General features: G+C 59.2%; 1 protein-coding gene across 1 annotated transcript; it reads right to left on the bottom strand.

Annotated features, from left to right (window-relative positions):
- Nucleotides 1-883: 883 nt before the first annotated feature.
- Nucleotides 884-19,099, bottom strand: ONECUT3 (one cut homeobox 3; the record flags this gene model as incomplete). Its single annotated transcript, XM_081135269.1, has 2 exons — nucleotides 884-1,173; nucleotides 17,929-19,099. 2 exons carry the CDS (start codon nucleotides 19,097-19,099, stop codon nucleotides 884-886), a joined length of 1,461 nt encoding a protein of 486 aa, XP_080991395.1.
- Between the last annotated feature and the right edge of the window lie 1,116 nt (nucleotides 19,100-20,215).

The raw sequence follows: 20,215 nt of genomic DNA, 5'->3' as shown, positions 1-20,215 counted from the left end.
GGATGTCTTCTTCTGTTTCCTGGGGTCTGTCTCTCCCTGTGTGGCATTCATTCATCAAGGTGCCTAAAGCTAAAGTGAACTGACAGAAGGGTGCAGAGGGAGGGGAAGCATCTGGAGTTTATCGGCATGTTTGAGTATGCCATCCCTCCAATCTGGGATGGGGGGGGAGAGGGTGCTCGCCTCTGGGTGCTGGGCAGTCGCTGCTGCAGGCCCCCTCCCCAGACGTTAAGGCAGGCAATTCTTGGCACAAGGAATCCTGGCTGCCGCTAGGAGGAGCAGCTGGGTTCTTGGCTGTGGGGGCAGTTCTGCGAGCCAATGGGGTTTGTCTTGGTGTTGGGTGGGGGCACTATAGGGATCTCGCTGGACGGGGCGACTTTAGAAGGGGCCGAGTTCTCCGGAAGGGCCCACGGGAGGACCGGTGAGGAAGGCTCTTCCTGCCTCCCTCTAAGGGGGTGGGGGTTGGGGCTGGCGAAGGAGGGGTTATTCTGAAAATTCTTTTTTTTAAATACCCGGTTTATATTTCTAGTATGTGCTTCTTGACCCGCTTTCGGGGAGGACAGGGTGAGCCCTGGTTTTCCCAAGGCCCCTGCGCATCCTAAATTGAGAGGGAGCTGGGGAGCCCCTTTCTGTCACCCCCACCCTCTGGGGGTGGTCGTGGAGGGCTTCCTTTGGCCTGGAGGGGTGGGATGGAGGGAGGAGAGGGGCCCTTTTGTGCACTTGGGCTGAGGGATGTGCAGCGTCCCCTCCCTGGGTGTGGGAGGCCCGGACTGCACCCCCTCCAGGTGCCCCCCGGGGCGGGTCTCCGGCCGGCAGGGTTGGATGGGAGGTTCGGGAGGGCAGCGTCCAGGCGGTGGACGCAGGGAGGGCGGGGAGCTGGGGCGCCTCAGGCCTTGGAGAAGGTGGCGGCGCCGGCGGGCCCCCCGGGAGCCGCGCCGGGCTCCTCGGCCCAGCGGTTCATGCAGCGGCGCCGGGCGTTCATGAAGAAATTGCTGACGGTGTTGAGCTCCAGGCCGAGCTGCTGCGAGATGGTGACCTGCATTTCCTTGGACGGCCGCTTGTTCTCCTTGAAGATGGCGATCAGCGTGCGCCGCTGCAGGTCGGTGAACACCAGACGCTGCTTCTTTGGCTGCAGCGCGCGCTCCTTCTGCTGCTCCTGCTCCTTCCGCTTGCAGGCTGCGGGCGGGCGGGCGAGTGGAGACAGCGCCACCGCGCGGCCGGGCGCAAGGAGACAGGCAGCGCCGGAAAGAGCCCGGTGCAGAGACACCAGGAACACAGAAATATGGGAAGCACAGAGAGACAGACAGCAGGGGACGGAGCCGAAAGAGACGAGGAGGCACGTAAATGTAAATAGGGAGACATGGAAGAGACCAAGGGGCAGCAAGAAGATGGCAGAGACAAACAGAAAGTGGGGCAGACGGTCATGGGTGAGGAGACAGACATGGGGCAAGTAGGTAGGGTGGGGGTAGGGGACAAAGAAGGGGACACAGTGTGAGCACACCTCTACAGGCATGGGTCACCACCCTCCAATACCTCTTCTGCAGGCTAGCGCCCTCCCCATCTCAATCCCCAAATCTCTTGGTCCACCCCCACCAGAGGCTCCCTACCCCAAGGAGTACAACAATTGGTGTTGGTGGCTCCCTCCCTCTCCCTGCAGCCCACACCTGGGAGCTATTGGGGGAAATGACTCTGAAACTCTGAATTACTGGGTTCATTATAGATGGGCAAAAGAAGCAGTTAATTAATAGGTCCTTGGGGTGAGTCACAAATCCCAGTAACCTCCTCCTGGGATGATGGGGCAACCTGGTTCTCATAAGGACTATGATGGTCCAGGCCTCCTTCCCTGGGCTGTCGTCTGAGGCCTGATCACCTTAGGGACCTTGTATCAGGCTAACATTGGCATCCACAGCCTGATTCCAATATCTGAGCCACCACCCTGGCCTGCCTTCACCCCCCACCCCAGCCCCCACCATCGGCAGGCTGACTTGGCTTTGCTCAAGTGTCCAAGGGAGCTGGGAGGATCTGAGAAGGATGGGAGGTTGGTGCAGGACCACCCCTCCCTCTCCTAGGGCCACCTGGCACAGAGCAGGGAGAGGCTGCAGGAGGCTGCCTCTGACTGGCAGATGTTTGCAAAGGGGAAAGAGCAGAAGCTCAGGGGTGTGGAGCAGAGCTGGGGCCTGTGGTTCTGCTCCTCCCCCACTCCCAGCTCCAAAGTAGACTTCTTCCTCAAATGCACTAGGGGCCAGTGGGTGGAAAAAATGGCCTCTGTCAGCCTGGGTGGGCTACCTTCACTCAGGGGGATGCTTATAGCTTCAGCATAGACTCTATCAGAGTCTTAATTTCTCTGCCACATATCAGTCTGGGCTGCAGGTGGTGGAGAGTCTGCCTCCACATGAACTCCATGCCCCAAGCTACTTCCCCAGCAGTGACCAGGCTGTCTCAGCAGATCTCCACCACCAGCCCTGGTGGAGGCCTGCTGGGACCACACACTGAGCTTTTTTGGTTCCAGAACAGTCTGAACCAGATGGCACACCAGATCAATGTCCGTACACATCCATAAAAAGAGATGAATGTTCCTTGTGCTGTGGCTCATTTCTCAGGGACAACAGGTTCTCTCATGTGAACTGACACACCACTGCACTCCTTGTCTCCCTCTGTCTGACCTGGAAGTCATGGCACTTCTTATTGGCCGTTTCGGGCTTTATGATTAAATAAGAGTGATGGCTGGAGATTACTGGGCATTTTAGAAAAGTCTCTAATATGAGAGAGAGAGAAAGTGAGAAAGAACAACAAAAATGGTGGGAGCTGAAGGGGACGACTATCTCAAAAGAAATAGACAAATTGGGGAAAGCCATAATTAACATTCTCAGAGGGGCATGAAAAAAAACACACACTGTATCCATGAAATGGGAACAGGATGCTGTTCAATAAAAAGGACAATGGAAGGGTCACACAATGAATGCATCAGAATTTAAATATATAATATAATAGTTGGAATAAAATCAATGTAAGGATTGGAACATACAGTTAAGCAAATATCCCTGGAAACAGAACAAAGCAGATGCAGAGATGGAAAATAAGAGAATGATAATTAAGTTAGAAGATTAACTCAGCAGGTTTGTCATCTGGTCAAGAGGCAATCAAAAGTAGAAGAAATTGTCAAATAAATAATGGAAAAAAAAGAATGCAGGCTTGAGGGATATGAAAGTCCAGTTTAAAAGAGCCCATGAAGTGCTCAGCTCAAGGAATGAAAGTAGACACTCCTAAGGTCCATCTTTGTGAAATTTTAGAGACCCAGAAAAAAAAAAGAGAAGATCATAAAAGCCCCCAGAGAGGAAAGGCAGATGTCATACAAAGGACTAAGAATCAGAGTGTCTTTGAGATTCTTAAAAACTAGGAGACAGTGGAGTGATACCTTTAAAATCCTGAGGGACAATTATGTTCAGCTAAAATTGTATGGCCTGCCAAACATCAAACAAAGTGGAATAAAGATATAGTCAAACATTCAACATCTTTCTGAGAAAGCTACTGCAGGATGTGTTCCATCAAAATGAGGAGGCAAATTGTCCAGCTGGCGTGACTCAGTGGTTGAGCATTGACCTATGTGGTCCAGAATACCACGGTTTGATCTCCGGTGAGGGCACATGCCTAGGTTGCAGGCTCGATCCCCAGCAGGGGGCGTGCAGGAGGCAGCCGATCGATGACAATTCTCTCATCATTGATGTTTCTATATCTCTCTCCCCATCTCCCTTCTCTCTCTGAAATCAATAAAGACATATTTTTTAAAAAAATGAGGAGGCAAATCAAAAAAGGAAGGTTTGGGATTCAGAAAATGTGGTTCAATCTAGGAGAAAGGGAAAAGAGTTCCCTCAAATGAAGAGGGGAGAGCCTAAAAGACAGCAGGACAAATGCACCAAGGGCAAGAGGGAAGCCCTACCCAGATCAGAGCAGGAGTGCCAAGGGAAGCATGTAGGGGAGATGACCTAATATATGTGGAAAATCCTATTGAGTTGTTTTTGCATTTTGTTGGAGAGTGTGGGAAGAATTTGTGATTGACAGCTATTAACTTCTGGAAAAAACAAACAGTTGTACAGGAAAGGAAATGCAATCCCAGTTCTCTGTGACTCAGTTGTTGATAATATTCACTGAAATCGTAATAATGTTAATACCGAATATTTATTTAGTCAAAATAATGTATTTGTAACTATACTGAGAAGCTGACAGGGGAGAAAGTGTGGTATGAATATGGAAAGATGGTGAGACAAACCTATGGGATAAATAAGGTACTAGGTAGCTTTCTGTATACAAAACAAGGGAGCAAGAACTTATATTCATTTTTTATCTTCATAAAGAAACACTGGAAGGAAGTGTAAGGAACTGCTTGACCTCCCATCTCCTTGGAACCTGGGTCATGGGAGAGGATCCCCCATTCTTTCAAAGGGAAACCTGGGTTTCAGGCAGCAGGGCCAGGTAGGGGAAAAAGTCAAAACAGCTCCAGATCTTTAAATTCCCGTTCTTGACCACCTGTTGTAATCTTCAATCCATTCATCCACTCACTCATTCACTTAGCAATTTACTCACAGATTCATCATACATTTACAGTAGGGACAGAGATACAGATGCTCCCCAGACAGCTCACAGGAACTTTACAAGTACCTTATCTTTAATCCTATAATAATTCCATAAGGCAGGGATTTTTTTCCTTAAGTATTCGGAGAAGATGAGCCACTTGCCCAAGGTTGCCCAGCAAGCCATGCAGGGCAGAACAGAACAGGAATCAGGGTTGACTAGCCCAGATAGGGAGGGGGTTAAGATGTGGGTGACTCCTTTCCCACCCATCTCCCCTTTATCTAATCAAATACCCAATGGGTGCCCCTAAGGTAGAGATGGGGAGAGGCCGGGCAAAACAGAATTGTGAAAAAACTTCATGTTTTGTTGATCACAGCAAAAAGAGGCTCCATTCACAGCCCCCCTTCCTTCCTGGCGTTCAATCTAATTACAGCTCCTCACAGCCCCAATCGATCCAGGCTCCAGTTGGAGCTGTTTACCCTGAGCAGCTTTGTCATCCTTTCCAACCCCTATGGCCCCCACCCCCAGCCAGCCTGGAGGCCCCTGCCATTGGGCCAAAATGCTCCACCATTTGCATCCTTCCTGGCACTCAGGATCACTCCGACTGGCCCTAAAGGCCACTGCAGTTCCTGTGTCGCCCAGGGCAGCCCCAGGAAGGGGAGAGGCCATGGATATGAGCCCCTTTTATGGAAGCAAAAACTGAGGTGGGAGAGAAGGACTGACCTGGAAGCAGGGCAGGGGATAGCGAGCGGGTATGAGAAGTCCTGAACTTACCCGGGGCACCAATCACCAGTCTGACTGTGCTGCCATTGCTGTGGCCACCCCTTCCACAATGATCTCCACTAGGGACCGCCACCTGCATCACATCCTCTACCATCACCTCCTCTACCTACATCCCTTCTACATCCCTCATCTCCTGCGCCCTCACCTCCTTCCTCCTCCAGCACCTGCATCCCTTCTATCTCCATTGCCCTCCCCCATTATCTCCTCCACTTTTAATGTCACTTCTGCCTCATCATGCCTCTTACCATCACCACAATCACCTCCACCTCCACCATCAGTATCAGTGCTTCATCCCTCCCCCCCCATCACCTTCTCCACCATCAGTATCCCTTCCACCCCATCAGTTCCTGCACCGCCATCACCTCCGCCATTAGCACCATCACCTCTATCAACAGCATCACCTCCATTTTTATGATCTGCATTGCTCTCACCTCCCCTACATCACTCTATCACCTGTCTTTTTATTCCCACCATCCCCCTATGCGTTTCCTTCACCTCCTTCACCATCACCTGCACCAGCACCTCCACTGCCATCTTCTCCATTACCCTCATCTGCATCACCCACCACCACCACAGGGTCCACCTTGAATGTGCCCAGCACAGGGGACTCAGCCTGTGGTGGGGGGAGAGGGAGTGGCCCCAGACACAGACCCTCCCAGATAACTATGGTTTCCATGGCAGCTGGTGGAGGAGCCAGCAGGGCTGGCTTGTGGGTTGGTTGGTGGGGTTGGGACATCTGATACCCTCTGGTACCCTGGGCAAGTCGGTCCCTTGCAGGTGCTCAGTTTCCTCATTTGCAAAATTGGGACACGGCCTCCTTCAAACATTGTTCAGTGAACACCAGCTGCTCCAAGCCCTCCCCACTTCACTGAGCTCCTCCCCCTCCTCGCCTCCCGCTCAGTTGCCTCTCTGTTCTCATCTCCTAGTGCTGCCCTCACTCCACTGTCACCCGGGGCTCATCCCTGGCATGCTCCAACCTCAGGGCCTTTGCACTGGCTGTTGCCTCTGCCTGAGTCTCTCTTCCCCGCGTTTCTTTATGGGTCTCTAGCTTTCTTCTAGTCTTTGCTCAAACATCTCCTCCACGAGGCCTACCCTGACCCTCAATTTAATATTGCACACACACACCCCGTGCAACACACACACACTTTTCCTTTTTCTTTGGGTCCACAGCACTTACAACTATTCACCCACTCTATCCAAAGGCCCCTTTAGTGAGGATTTGGGTCCCAACTTTCTCTCTCTCCCTGCCTTCCGTGAGCCCAGGAACTAAGAGCCTGATGCTAAGAGCTGAGGATTCCGAGGCCCTTGGGTCTCAGGACATCCGGTGCTCCACCCCAACCTGTCTCCCCCCACTGCTCCCAGTCCTTTGAGAGTCCAGACATGAGGAAGGCCTGGGGCTGGCTCCTGGGCAGAGGCCTTGGGAGGATATCAAAGGCGACCCCGAGGAGGCCGAAACCCCATTCCCAAACCAGTCCCCTCACCCATCAAGGGCGCTAACGGGGTCCTCTCTGCAGCATCTGGCCCGAGAGGTTCCCGACGCTACCGGCAGAGGGCAGCCATCCCTCACCTGCTCGCGTGGAAGGGGCGGGGCCGGGGCCTCTGGCTCCTGTCTCTGTGGGGGCAAAGGGAGGTGCATACTGGGACCCTCAAGTTCCAGATGAAAGCCCTTTCGTTTCAGAACCCCCGGAACTGGCTCCCACAGCACCTCTCTCTTCCTGCTTCCAGCCTTTCTAGAAAGTTGCTGGGCTCAACAGACCATCCCCCACCCATCAGGACCCCTCCAGGGGCCCAAAAGGGAGCCAGGCCCCACCATCTGGTGGATCATTGCCTAGTGTCAGCTCTCTGAGCGCCAGTTTCCTCAACTGGAAAATGGTCTTAATCATGGCCCCAGTCTTGCTGGGCTGTGGAAAGGAACTTAGCCAGAAAAGTCCTGAATACCATGGGGGGGGGGTGTGCAGCTGGGATGAGACCCCAAGCTCCCACCTGGGGTTCCCTGGGAGAAGCCCGGCTCTGGGCCACACTTGTGGGGAGGATATGAAGTTTCTCCCCCTCTCAGGACAGGCCTCATGCTTTAGCACCTCTCCTGGACTCTTCCTGGAGAGGAGGGATGGAGAAACTGAGCTCAGGAGCAGGGAGTTGGGCAGAGAACTCCTACATATCCCTCAAAGCTCTGCAGCAGTGGCCTTTCCCCTAGGGAAACCTCCCCCCGCCCCCAGCAGAGCTTCAGTTCCCTCATCTAAGACCCCCAGCATGGAATGGTCCACAGCTGACCGCTGGCTGGGTGTGTTTGTTCAATGACTGATGCCCCTGGTGACACCCCACCCCCGCCAAAGTGGGTAGTGTGGCAGTAAGGGGACTCAGCCCAGACTCAAAGACCCTGCCAGAGGGCCAGTGGCACCCCTGGGAGCATCCTCAGCAGGGAGCACCCTAACCCCAGTCAGTGAGGGAGTGGCTGGGGGCGCTGACGGGTGGGGAGGGGGAGCCTGGACTCAGTCACTCCTCAGCAGGCTGAGCAGAATCAGGGCTGCACTGCAGGAAGCTGGGATCCAACCTGTTCACCCCCATCATCTTCTGAAAGACACCCGACTTCTGCCTTCTCCCTCCTCCCTGCTCCTCTTCCCTTACTTCTCCCTCCCCTCCCCTCCCCCTCCTGAGCCCTCTGCCCCCCTCTCTGCCCCCTGTCCTGTCTTGTTCCTCTCCTCCCTCTCCTGCTCGTGGTTTCTATCCCTGGCCTTGAGCTCACTGACTGAGGTGTCCGTCTGTTCCCGTCCTCAGAATGTGACCATGTGGGGCTACACAGGGGTCTGGGCAGGTGAAGGGCGAGTGTGGGTGGGGGCGTGTGGTGTACTTTGCGACAGGGTGTGTGGTGGGGTGTCCACACCCAACCAATCCACATGTGTGCGAACCTGTGAGTAACTAACTAGGGCAACCTGTGACAGTAGCAGGGGCCGTCTAGGCAGGAAAGATGGGCAGCAATGTGGGACCTGGAGGGGTGATGGAGGGGAGAGGCCCAGTGCTGGGGGGAAGACCTAGGGGCCTGCAGAGCTCCACCTGGCATTTGATTGTAACTGGCCTTGGGGACACACGGTGTGAATGTCAGACAAGAGGATGCGGTGTGAAGAACTCACGGTATGATGTGATGTGACTGGGTGTGACATCGGAAGCCCTCCACGTCTGAGTACGGAGGATGCAGGCTGTGCCCATCCAGACCCCCTTCCCCCAGGACAGCTCCTGTCCGCCTGGCCCCAGCTAGCTGCTCACTCACCCCCTCAACATTCCTGGCCAGCAGGGATGCCAGGCCTGGGCTCCATGGGCAGAGTGGCCTTGACACACACTCTGTGGACATAAGCTTCCTGGTTTACAAGGGGACAGAGACCCACGACCCTGATGCCCTTGTCTATAAGTGGGGGTGATGATGGTGTCACTGTGCGGGGGTCATGAGATCTGTGCAGCAAGTGCTGAATGAATGGGACCCTGCAACCTCTTTCTTCCTTCCTCACGCATTTGCCAAGCTCGGCTCCAGAACAGGGCTGCTGCGCCTCGCTCAGAGCAGCGGGGGCGGGGGGGGAATGGAAGTGGACTCTGGGTGGGCAATTTGGGGGGAAGACATAAGCAGGGCTGGGTTCTGAGAGGCCTCCACGTGGGGACAGACGCCGAGCTCGTGTCTGGGACAGTGGGGGAGAGGGGATAGTAAAGTCAAGGGGAGGGGAGGAGGCATAAGCCAGAGTGGCATCAGGAGGGTGAGCCGTGCCCCCACCAAGGCTGGGTTTGACAGGGAAGGACAACAGGAGAGTGGCCCCCGAATCTGGTGATGGGGGCACTTGAGGGATAGTTCTGGTGCCTCTGTGTCTTACTCTCCGGGCAGCACCCAAAGCAGCAACTGAGCATTCTCCTCTCCGCCCCACCCCCAGCCTTCCTGCCCCGGTGTCTGTCAATTGGGGCACACAGAGTGGGGGTGTAGGAGCAAGAGCTGGAGCTGGCTGTCCCCTCCCCTCCCGCCACCTCCAGTGCTCAGCTCTGGCTTCACGGAGCAGACAATTCAATACGGAGCCCAGTCTCCGGCTGGGATGATGACCGGTTTCCTTGGTGACGCGTCCCGCCCCTGGCCACCAGCTGCCCAGCCCCAGATGTGGGGAACATTAATGCCTTCACCCTGGTGGCTTGTCCCCACTGGGCTGAGCTGCCCTGAGTATCCTCTGCTAGCCTCCCCAGGCCAGAGAAGGTGGGTGACTAGTCCAAGGTGACTAGAGACCACTCTGAGGGGGGCCTGGAGAACACACGTCCACCCCCTTTATCCACACCCTGAACCCCTGAGGGAGCCAAGGAAGGGGTTCCCATGGGTGGGGCGTAGAGTTGGTCTGAGCCAGGCCCCGCCCCTCAGATGAGGACCCCGAGAGGCCTCCGCAGCCCCTCCTCCATCCCCACTCTGGCCGTGGGGTGCCTCTCCACTCTGTGTTCCCCTCCCCTGCCCCTTGGCCTACACCTCTGGGCCCCGCCTCTTCAGGGACCTTCAAGGTGCAGGCCCCGGGGAGAGGCCCCGCCTCCCTCCCTCCCTCCTTCCCTCCTCTCCCCGTGATGAGATTTTAATAGCCGAATTTTCAAATTAGTTCTGAGCCTTCCAAAGACTTATCAGGAAAATAAGTGTTTCCACTGGACTCTGGGCCACCCCTCCTGGGGTTTCATCTGGAGGTTGCACTGCCGGGTGAGGGGGCACAAAGACGCCCCCCCCCCATTCAGGCACAGTCACAAGGGGGCAAACCACACACACACACACACACACACACACCTTTTACTTTAAAAAAAAATGTTGAGAAGTCACAGCAGCCGGCAGCTGGAAATGGATTTGAAAAAGATGACAGGAAAGAACCCAGTGATAAGAAAAAGAACAGAGAGGTCAACGCAGAAATGGGGGTGGGGGGACCCAGCATTTCAATAACTGAGAAACAAGTGCACAGACCAACTCACATGCGAAATGGTCCACCTCAGAGGCATTCACCACGGCCCTAGGGTGATAAAGGATCACTGGGCAGGGAGGTGGCGGAATAAAGAAGGAAATGGCCAGAGAGAAGAGCACTACGCAGCCTGGCTGGCAAGAGCTACCCGGAGGCGCTCTCTTTCCTGATGCGGAAAGTTCTGGGGTCCGAAGTGGACACTCTCCAGAGTGTGTGTGTCTTCAAGAAAAGGAGAAGGAAAAGACCGTGCCCTTGCAGTTGCAGATTCAGTGCAATCTCCCTCCAGGAGAAACAGAAACTAGTTGGCAGAAAGCAGGGGAAGGGAGGGTGCCCTCTCGTTCCATTTAAGCCTGGAGCCTGGCGAATGTGCACACTTTAAAACCGGCCACAGCATTTTTAAAGGGGTGGGGACAGAAGGGAGGTGGGGGAGACTTTTTCTTTACCCACGTCCTGCTCCCTGTGGGCTGGGGATTCCAGTGCTCCTTCGGGGGAACCACGTGCGCAGGGGAGGGGGGGAGGAGACTTGTCCACTTTCGTCCCTCCATCCCTTCGGGAGTCCCCCCGACCTCCCCCCCACCCAGCCCTCCTCGGGGAGCTGGCGCTAAGCCCACGACGACGCTTGGCGTGCAGAGCCCAGCGCACCCAGACCACCGCCACCCAGGGGAGGTGAGCCCGTGAGCAGGCGGCCCAAAGGCGCTCCCACCTGGCAGGCTGCGGTTTCCCCCGGGGTCGGCTGCGTGCGCCCCTGGCGAGTTGCGCTCTCGGCGCAGCGGGCACAGCTAACCTGAGGCCCGAGGCCGCGCGCAAGGCAAGGGACCGAGTCCCTTTAGCCTGGCTGCGTGCACACAGGTCCTGCCAGCCTGCGGAGCGCCAGTGCACGCTCGATTCTTTCGGGTTTAGGTGGGAGTGGGGAGGACCCTGCCTGGTTGGACCACGGCTGGTTTCCCGGGCAATTCGAGGTACCATTATTCTGGTGGGGGAAACAGGCGCAGGCATCCATCCCACTGCGCAAGGGCGCTTGGAGACGCGTGGACCTTGCTGTCCCCAAACCAGGTCTATTCACCCACCTCCCTCACTGTGGGCTGATGCGACGCCCTCCCAGGCTCTCGGCGCTAGGCAGGAGGGTCCGACGGCATTTGCCCTGACGCAGGCAAGAGGTCGTTGGGCGGACCCACCCAAGGGGGCGCGTGGATGACTCCCAGCCGCCAGCGCAGGTCTTGGGGAATTCTTCCTGATGCCCCCAGCCCGGTGTGGTCCCGAATATGCCAGACCCGGCCGAGGGTGCATGGGGGTCCTGAGGCAGAGTCTGCCAACGCTGGTCCTCCAGTGAATGTGGGCGTCTACATTTGCTTCCCTGCACCTCCCCCCTCCCCGCGCCAGTCATGGACCCCTCTCTTTGTCCCTGCTTCTATCTGCTGTGATTCTGTGGCCTTGTGCATGTGCCTCCGTAGGTCTGACGGGCGCCCCCACCTCCCCTACATCTGCTCACAGGGCAAAAATTCAGCACCAGGCCCTAGAGGTTTGGCGCAGAGGTTAGAGTCCGTGGGTGGACTGAGGGGTCCTGGGTTTGATTCCGGCCAAGGGCACATACCTACGTTGCAGGCTCGATCCCAGCCCCGGTCGGTTGGGCTCACGCAGGAGGCAACCAATCCATGTCTCTCTCACATCGCTGTTTCTCTCTCTCTCCCTCTCCCTCTCCCACCCTCTCTGAAAAGCAATGGAGAAAATATCCTCCGGTGAGGATTAAAAGAAAAAAGAATCCAGCGGCAGGAGGGTCCGGTTCCCTAGCTACACCCACAACTACGCCTACTAGGCAGAAGGGAAACTGAGGCTGCAGGGGTCCTGGGACAGGCGGAGGTCAGGTGGATCTCCCAGGCCAGTCTCTCCCCTCCCCCACCAGCACTGCCTTTCATATTGATCAAGGGCCATATTTAATTAAAAACTTGATTCTAACAGCCTGAGCTCCTCAGGTTCGCGGCTGCATACAAAGACACCAGCTGCAGGGGCCCAGGCTCAGCCCTTACAGCTGCTCTCAACTTCCCACTCCCGGCCTGTTTTCCAGGCTCCACTAGCTGGCGGTGCCCTCCCGAATTCACATGGGGTGGGAAATTAGGGATGTGCAGGAGCTTCCTTCACATCTTCAGGCCTCTGGGAGCCATTGTCAGGACGCAAAGCAGAGGAGGAAAGAGCTTCAAAGTGATCATAAAAAGTCCCTTGCCGCTCTGGGGGAGAGGACAACGGGAGTGAGAGCAGAGCCAGGAGACCAGCAAGGAGGAGGCCGCGGCACGAGACAGGCCACTCAGACTAGAGTGGTGGTGGTTGATAGGGAAGCAGCACAGGAGTGGGACAGATGGAGGACGAGAATGGTCAGGTCTTGGCTAGTTCTAGAACTTTATTACTTCAGAGTAAAGAAGCCAAAGGCCAGCTCCAGCCTCTTGCCCTGCAAATGACTCCCCCAGACTCATCTGTGTGCTTAACTGTGAACTGGGGGGTGACCATCCATTTCTTTCTCAGGTAGGAAGGGATTATCATTGGTCCTGGGCTCGGACAGTGCTGGACTTTCAACCCTGGGCCCAGGCTCATCCTGAGGGTCGGACATCCAGGAGGGGGTGGCATCAAGCAAGGGATGTTCACTAGGAAAAGCATGGGGGTGGGAGGGATCCTAGCGACTTGGAGTTGGATGAGGGCAGGGAGGGAATTAGGACCTGGTCTCCACACAAGCTCCCTGAGGGTCTCTGGCTGGTCCCTGGGGGAGGAGCTCACAGGGGCCCACAATCCTGCCACCCTGAGGAGAGCTCTGAGAAGCACAGACCTCCCCAGCCCCCACTATCCACTCAGCCAAGGGTCACCCACTGTCCTCACCTCAGTTCACTGAGCATCACCCCCAGCCTTTGTCTCCACTGGCCCCCCTGCCTGGAATGTTTCTATCTTTGCAGGAGGTGGGAGCCTGAGCATCTCAAACTGGGCTTGCAGCTCTACCAGACTCTGGGGCTGCACAGGGGCTGCAACCCCTGTCCCCCTTTACTGCTGAGAGCTGGGTCTATTCCCCCTCCTGCTGGAACTGGTGTCACTTCTCACTAACTGGGTATGTGCCTTTGGAAAGTCCCTTCCTTCCTCTCAGCCTTGGCACAATAAAGTGGGCACAATAACCCCATTTGGCTTAAAAGGTCATTCTGGATGATTCCATCTCTCATTCCGGGTGGGCTCACTGAGAGACAGGGAGAGGGCTTCAGCACCCCAGCCAGCTTCTCTCCTCTTCTTCCCCCTCTGCATGAGTGGGGTGAAGCAGAATCATCGAACCTGGGCAGGGTCCTGGAGCTGGCCCAACCCAGGTCTGTGGTGTGGAAGAAGGGGACTTGTTTTGGGGGGACCTAGGGTCAAGTGAACAGCCTCATATGGCTCTGGCACAAACAGCCCCAGACCCAGATTCCCCCTACTCCGTGCATCCCTGTGAGGTCCTACAGTGTCCCCTTGAGAGCCCAGACCCTTTCCAGCAGCTCCTGCCCAGTCTCCATGGATCCAACAGAGCCCAGGCTGCCAAAGGTGACCAGAACCTCCCCCCACACCAAGATGAGAAGTGGGTGTGAGGGGGTGATTAAGCAACATGGCCTCAGGGTGCAGGGTCTATGAAGGCACCCTGAGGATCTCTATGGGAGGAGGGAAAAAGGGTTGACTAGATTAACCTTAGCAAGCACCTGCTAGCTGGTATCTGATTCTGTCCATTTCGCAGGTGAGGAAACTGAGGCTCAGACCCTGGCCCAGGATCAGTCAGTGTTGCAGCTGCTGGGATGACTTTTCTAGAGGGGCAGGGGTGGGACAGGCTCTGTGAGAGGCACAGCCCCCTTGCAGTTCAAGTTAGGTTTTTACCACCCCCTCCAGACCTCCAGACCCTGACCACTGCTCTGCCACCCACTGCCAATCCTGATGGCCCCATCACTGCACCCACTCCCGTCAGCAACTTGGTTCCAGAAATGGTTCCCTCCCTACATCAGTTTCTCCCACGCTGGCCTGCCTCATCCCTCAGGAATTCTGAGGGCCTAGGGGAAGGAGAGGGCCCTTCTTTCAATTGCCTCCATCTGATATTTTATTTTACACATATTTTTTCTGATTAGTTACAAAAAATATTTTTTCTCCGGAGTTGCAATTTAAACAATATTTGAAGCCCGCCGAAGCTATCGACCGGGCAACGGTGATGAATTAGAGACGGTAATTCGAATTCATCGACCGCCCCGCCCCTGCCGAGGAGCCTGCTGCCCCTCCCCCAGCCCCTCTCCCATAATTACTGTTTGAGACGGAGCAGGGAGGGCTTCGAAGAGGAGGCGGCTGGGAAGCTGCGGGAAATTGGAGGGCCTGGGATGGGGTTGGGTGAGGCCCCCGTGGCAGTGGGTTTCGGGGTGCTGTAGGACTGGCCTTGCCAGGACTACGGGGGTCTCAGAATCTAAGAACGTCAGACCTGGAACTTGGCTCCCCCAATGCACAGACTTCACAGATGGGTAAACTGAGGCACACAGAAAAGGCAGGCGGGGGTGGGGCGTGCAGCCGGGTGGGGGTACTTTGAGGTCTACCTGGTCAGATTTCTCGGATGCCTTCCAGAAACAAAGAAACCACCCTTCCCCCCTCGGCCCCTGAAGGAGAAAGAGAGGAGGAAGAAGCCGGTAGGGTGGGTGGGGGAGAGACTCAGGCCCTGCGGACCCCACACCGAGGGGCTCCAGCCCCTGGGACTCTCATCCCCCTCCCCGGGTCTCCCCCTCCCCTCCCCCTCCCCTTCTCCTCTCTCTCCTCGGTCTTTCTTATTTTGGTCTCTCCAGTCCGGCCTCATTTCTTCCTTTGTGTTTGTCCCTGTTTCTCCTCCCTAGCTCTGCCTCTCTCTGCGTCTGTTTCCCTGCCTGTGTCTCCTTTCCTCCCGGCCGCCGCGTGGGGACCGGACGTCCGGAAGGGTCAGCCCCGAGGCGCGCGGGCGCGCGGGCCGGGCCGGGCGCAAAGCTCCGGACCTTCGGGGGCAGGGCGGCCGCGGGGAAGGAGGCGGCTTTCGCTGGGCCCGGGACCCGGGCCGGGAGGAGGAAGGGCGCGGAGTCCCCCAGGCCAGGGTTGGAAACGTGCAGACGGGGAGCAGGCGGGGGCACCTGGAGGCACTTCAGGCCGCCCCCCGGGGTGCACATTTCGGAGGGGGATGCGCCCTACCTCCTGCCCCTAACTGCGGAGATTTGACGCCACTCCCCCGCTTTTCTTTTGCCCGGCGACCGGAACTAAAGGCCTCGAAGCCAGCCAGTGTCTAACCGCCCGAAGCCCTCCGCCACCTCTAACGCCCCAGCCCGCGCCGCCGTGTAGACGTGGCCTCAAGCGCGCCAGAGGTGCCGCAGGTCCCCAGGGCCCCGCGCGCGGACCCGGAGGGTCGGTGGGGTCACGGCGTGGGCCTCGGCAGGAGGAGCGGGGGACACGCCGGCTGGCGGTTCATTATCCCCGACGCCCCAGCGCTGCCAGGCCCTGCGCTCGCCCTCTCCGCTTCTCTCGGGCACCCCTATTCTGACTCTTACTTCCCCAAAGGAGGAACCCACGCTCAAAGAGGTGAGGCTGCCGCGGAGCTGCCCTGCCCGGGAGGCCCGCCCGGGACTCCACGGGCAGCGCGGAGGGAAGCCCAGGCTTCCGAGGGAGGCCCCCGCCCAGGCCGGCGCTTCCCCGCGCCCCCCGCGGCAGCGGCGCCCTCCGCCGGACCCCCCACCCGCGCTTTGTCCTTTTGACGCCCCGGCCTGTCTTTTGGGTGGCCCGGAATGTGAGACTGAGATACCACTAATGGGCTGCTAGCTACAAAGCGTGACGGTGAGAAAAATGGGAAGTGGCGTGTGTTCTTTGGGATACGACTATATTGAACACAATGTCCCCAAAATATATGCGCTGGGGAGGAGGTGGAAGGTGGCCCGTATGGCAATATGTGAAAGGCCACGTGTTGCCCATTTAAGGAGGGCCACTTAGTATCTAAGGCGTTTGGGTGACACCTTCGGCCTGAGCATGGGGGGGTGCTCTCCACCACCTAGTGCCACCTGCGCGGCACACAGCAGGCTGTGGCTGTGTGGACGTGGCTGAGTGTCCCGTTGGAGCGCACCCGTCATTGCGTGTGTCATGGGGAGCAAGACAGAGCCGGCGCTCCCTTTACACAAAACTGTCTGAGTCCCTGAGACCATTTCTAACATGTCACAATGACTTCACACACTCAGTCACCTGCCACATACGACGGAGACTTTCCCCAAAGTGGAGCATCGAGGAAGCCCATGGGCGGCTCAGCTAGTCACCTCACTCTGCAGAGGGGGAAACTGAGGCTAGAGTACGGTGCAGGCTTTGAGTTGTCTAGTAAACCTGGGGGGAGGGGAGGAATGAATATAGGATCCCTCTCCACCTGAAGACCAGCGACCCCTCTTCCCCAGCCCCCCCTGTCTGGGAGGGGCACAGCCAAGACCTCCCTGCCTCCCTGCTTGAGGGGTGCCTAGTGTAAGCCCCAGCCCATTCCATCCAGCCCCTCGCCCCTGTGCTTAGAGAAGCCATCGATCCAGCGCCTGCGGCAGCTATTGTCCTGGTGGCTGGAGCATCTGCAGCCCCCTCCCCAGTGTGGCCAGGGAAAGACCACCCCTCACAAGCCAGGCTCATCGAGGAGGTGACAGTGGGGGTGCTTTCCTGTACCCCCACATGCACCCAGGAGTAGGAGGCTTGGTCAGGCCACCTCTCTGGGGGCAGGGGTGGACCCAGCTGTTGTCAGCTGGGAGGGAGGAGGGAGTGGGGTCCCCCGGGGGGCTGGGGGCTGAGTGAGACAGACACAGAGGCTGAGAGACAAAAAGAGTGACTGAGAGGAGAAAGAACGAGGAGGAACAGGAGAAAAACGGCGAGCAAGCAAAAAATAAATAGATACCAGGTTGCTCCGACAGAGAGGGGCACGAATGACAGAAACACAGAACAAAAACAAAAAAGCGAGGCAGGCAGGGGAGTGCGCACCTAGGACCAGAGCAAAGGCTCGGGCGGGCGACAGGCAGGGGTGTGAAGGCCTCCGGATCGGATCGCAAGGACGAGGGTTCCCCGGGCCTCCCCTCCCCCGCCCGTTCTCCTGTGACCTTTGCCAGCGGCCGGAGATGGGGAGGGGGCTATCGATCGCACGGGCTGAACCACAAAGATGCGCGCGCTGGGGCCAGGGGCTGAGCACCGGCCTGCCGGGCCGCCGGCGCGCCCTCGCCCAGCGCGCCGCCCGAGCTCTCTGCCCCGGGGCTGGAGGCACAGCGAGGGGCTGTTCGGGAAGAGGGTGGCACCCGGAGCTAGCAGAGACGGCGTGTCTGGGGCACAGCACCCTCACCCCCACATACACACCACACACAATAATCGACCCTTCAGGCTGCTTGGGGGATCCTCGGCTCCAGGACAGGCTGGGCGGACGGCTATGGTAGGGGGCGGAGGCGGCATAACCCCTGTCTCCCTTTTGGAGACGGTACGGACGGGCAGGGGCGCGGGTCACGCTCTAACCTCCTCCAGGGGAGCCCGGAGCCGGCCGGGGGCGCACAGCGGGCGTGGGGAGGCGGCCGGGGCTGCTTGGTGCCGGGGGGCCCCGAGCCCGCGTCCCGGGGTCGGGCGGTGTGCGCCGCGCTCCTACCTGCGAGGCGCAGCGCCGACATACGCTGGAACTCGGGCTCCTGCAGCCACTTCCACATCCTGCGGAAGGTCTCTCGGCCCGACTTGAGCTTGCTCCACGGCTTGGGGTTGCGCAGCAGGTCGGAGAGCGTGCCCTGCGAGCGGCACAGGATGCGCTGCGCGAAGATGGCCTGCGGGATGCTGTAGCGTTTCAGCTCCGCCGTGATGCGCTGCGCCACCTCCTTGGTGTTGATCTCCTCCGCCGCCGCGCCCGCCCCGGGGCCGCCGCCGCCGCCCGGGCCGCCGCCGCCCGCGTGCGGACCGTGCGCCCCGGCCGCCGCCAGCCCGCCCAGCGGCGCCAGCAGCCCGGCGGAGCCCCCGCCGCCCGCGCCGCCGCCGCCGCCGCCTCCCGGCAGCCCGCGGGACAGCGCGTCCTCCGCGCGCCCCAGAAGCGCGGCGTGAGGTTCGAAGGCAGCGGGCGGCAGCAGCTTGTCCCCGGCCAGGTGGCCCGGAGCGCCGTAAGCGGCCAGCGGCGGGGGCGGCGGCGGCGGCTGGGGCTGGGGGGCGCCGTGCAGAGCAGGGGGCAGCGCGTTGGGCAGCGGCGACAGCGGCGACCCCATGGCGGGCAGCTCTTTGCCGTAGGGCCCGTAGAGGTGGCCCACGGAGGCGAGCGCGGCGCGCTCGTCGCGCATGAGGGTGAAGCTGCCGCTCACGCTGGCGGCCAGGCGCTGCGGCGGGGGCGGCGGGGGCGGCGCGGCCGCGGGGTGAGGATGAGCGTGCGGGTGGCCGCCGTGAGCCCCGGCCACCGCCGCGGCCGCCGCGTGCTGGTGGAACTTGTCGGCCACGGCCGCGAGAGGCGGCAGGTGCTGCAGGGGCGTGAGCGTCGTGTAGGTGCCGCCCAGGCCGGGAGCCTCGCAGGCCATGCCCATGGCCGGGTGCAGCGGGCCAGCCAGCTCCCCGCGGAAGTCGGCGCCGCCGCTCGCGCCGCCCGCGCCGCCCGCGCCCCCGGCGCCCCCGCCGCCGCCGCCGTCCAGCAGGCTCGCCATGCCGGCTACCAGGCCCGGGCGCCCAGGTGCCACCAGACCGCGGTGCTGCGTCGCCGCCGAGCGCGCGTGGCCCGGGCTCAGCAGCTCGCCAGCCTGCGCGTGGGCCACGCCGTGCAGGCCCCCCAGGCTCTCCAGGCTCAGCTCCATGCCGGGCCGCCCGCCCGCCCGCCGCGCGCTCTCTTCGGCGCCGGCCCGGTGTGCTCAAGGCCTCTGCATGGCCCCCGCCCGCTCCCCGGTGGCTGCGCGCGAGGTTGCCTGGCTGCGCGGCGCAGGGCCCGGCCTGGCTGCGAGCGCGGCCACCAGGATGTGGCGGGGGATCGGCGGCTGGCAGCCGGGCCCGGGTCTGACGTCAGCGCCCCCGCCCACCCGCTCCCCTCGCCGCCGCCTCCCGCCACCTTGCTCTCCGCCCTCCCGGGTCCCCTCGAGCGTCAGGCAGGCCAGAGAGGGCCTTCTGGGATCCCCTGCCTCTGCGCGGGTCGCCTGGGGGCCGGACTTACCGGAGACAACCGCAGGGGTTCTGGGGACGGACTCCAGCGAGTTGGGGCTGGGGCCTCCTCTCTCAGGGTCTCTCATTCCATGTCCGTCCCTAGAGGGTCAGGAAGAGTACTTCCCCGCCAAGCACTCCTGAGTTCTTCTCAAGGCGGTGTGGTGGGGTTGTGGCTGACTAGGTACCTACGGTCCACGTGTTCCCCGCAGCGCACACACAGATCCCAGGAGGTGGGTCCCTCGCAAGTTCAGCTCCCTCTACCCACACACCAGGGAGCCACAGCCCTCTCACAGGACCTCTCTAGGAGGCAGGGGTGAGGAAAGGAGGGTCCTCAGGTTGTTTCAGGGCCTGTTTGCTGGAATGTCTGGGTCTGCTCCTGGTCCTCAGTTTCCAAAGCTGTATAATGGAGCACCTGGCCTCAGGGGTGCCAAAGGCCCCTCCCAATTCTAGGTGCTTCTACTTTCTTCCAACCTCAGGGTGGGAGTGGCTTGGGGCTGACCCCTAAAGAACGCTTGTCCTCTCTGCTTCCCAAAGAGCCCCTGCTTCAAACACCCCCTTCCCCAGGGTTTCTCTTTTGGGTGGGGGGGCAAAGGCCCTTCTTTTCCTCATCATTTGGAGACAGGTGAGGCCCAGGGGCCCCCAGGAACTGGGATAAATTGGGGCCTCCCACACTCAAAGAGACCCCAGGGTGATCCCTCAAGTGGGGCCAGATGCAGGTCAGGAGGGGGCCAGACCAGCCCCCAAAGGGTGTTTCCATCTCAAGGCCAGAGTCTTGG

This window comes from Miniopterus schreibersii (assembly GCF_964146895.1).
Source record: "Miniopterus schreibersii genome assembly, chromosome: 4".
In the NCBI taxonomy this organism is placed as follows: Eukaryota; Metazoa; Chordata; class Mammalia; order Chiroptera; family Miniopteridae; genus Miniopterus; species Miniopterus schreibersii.
Note: the sequence above shows the minus strand (reverse complement) of the source record. Positions and strands in the feature narration are given on the sequence as shown.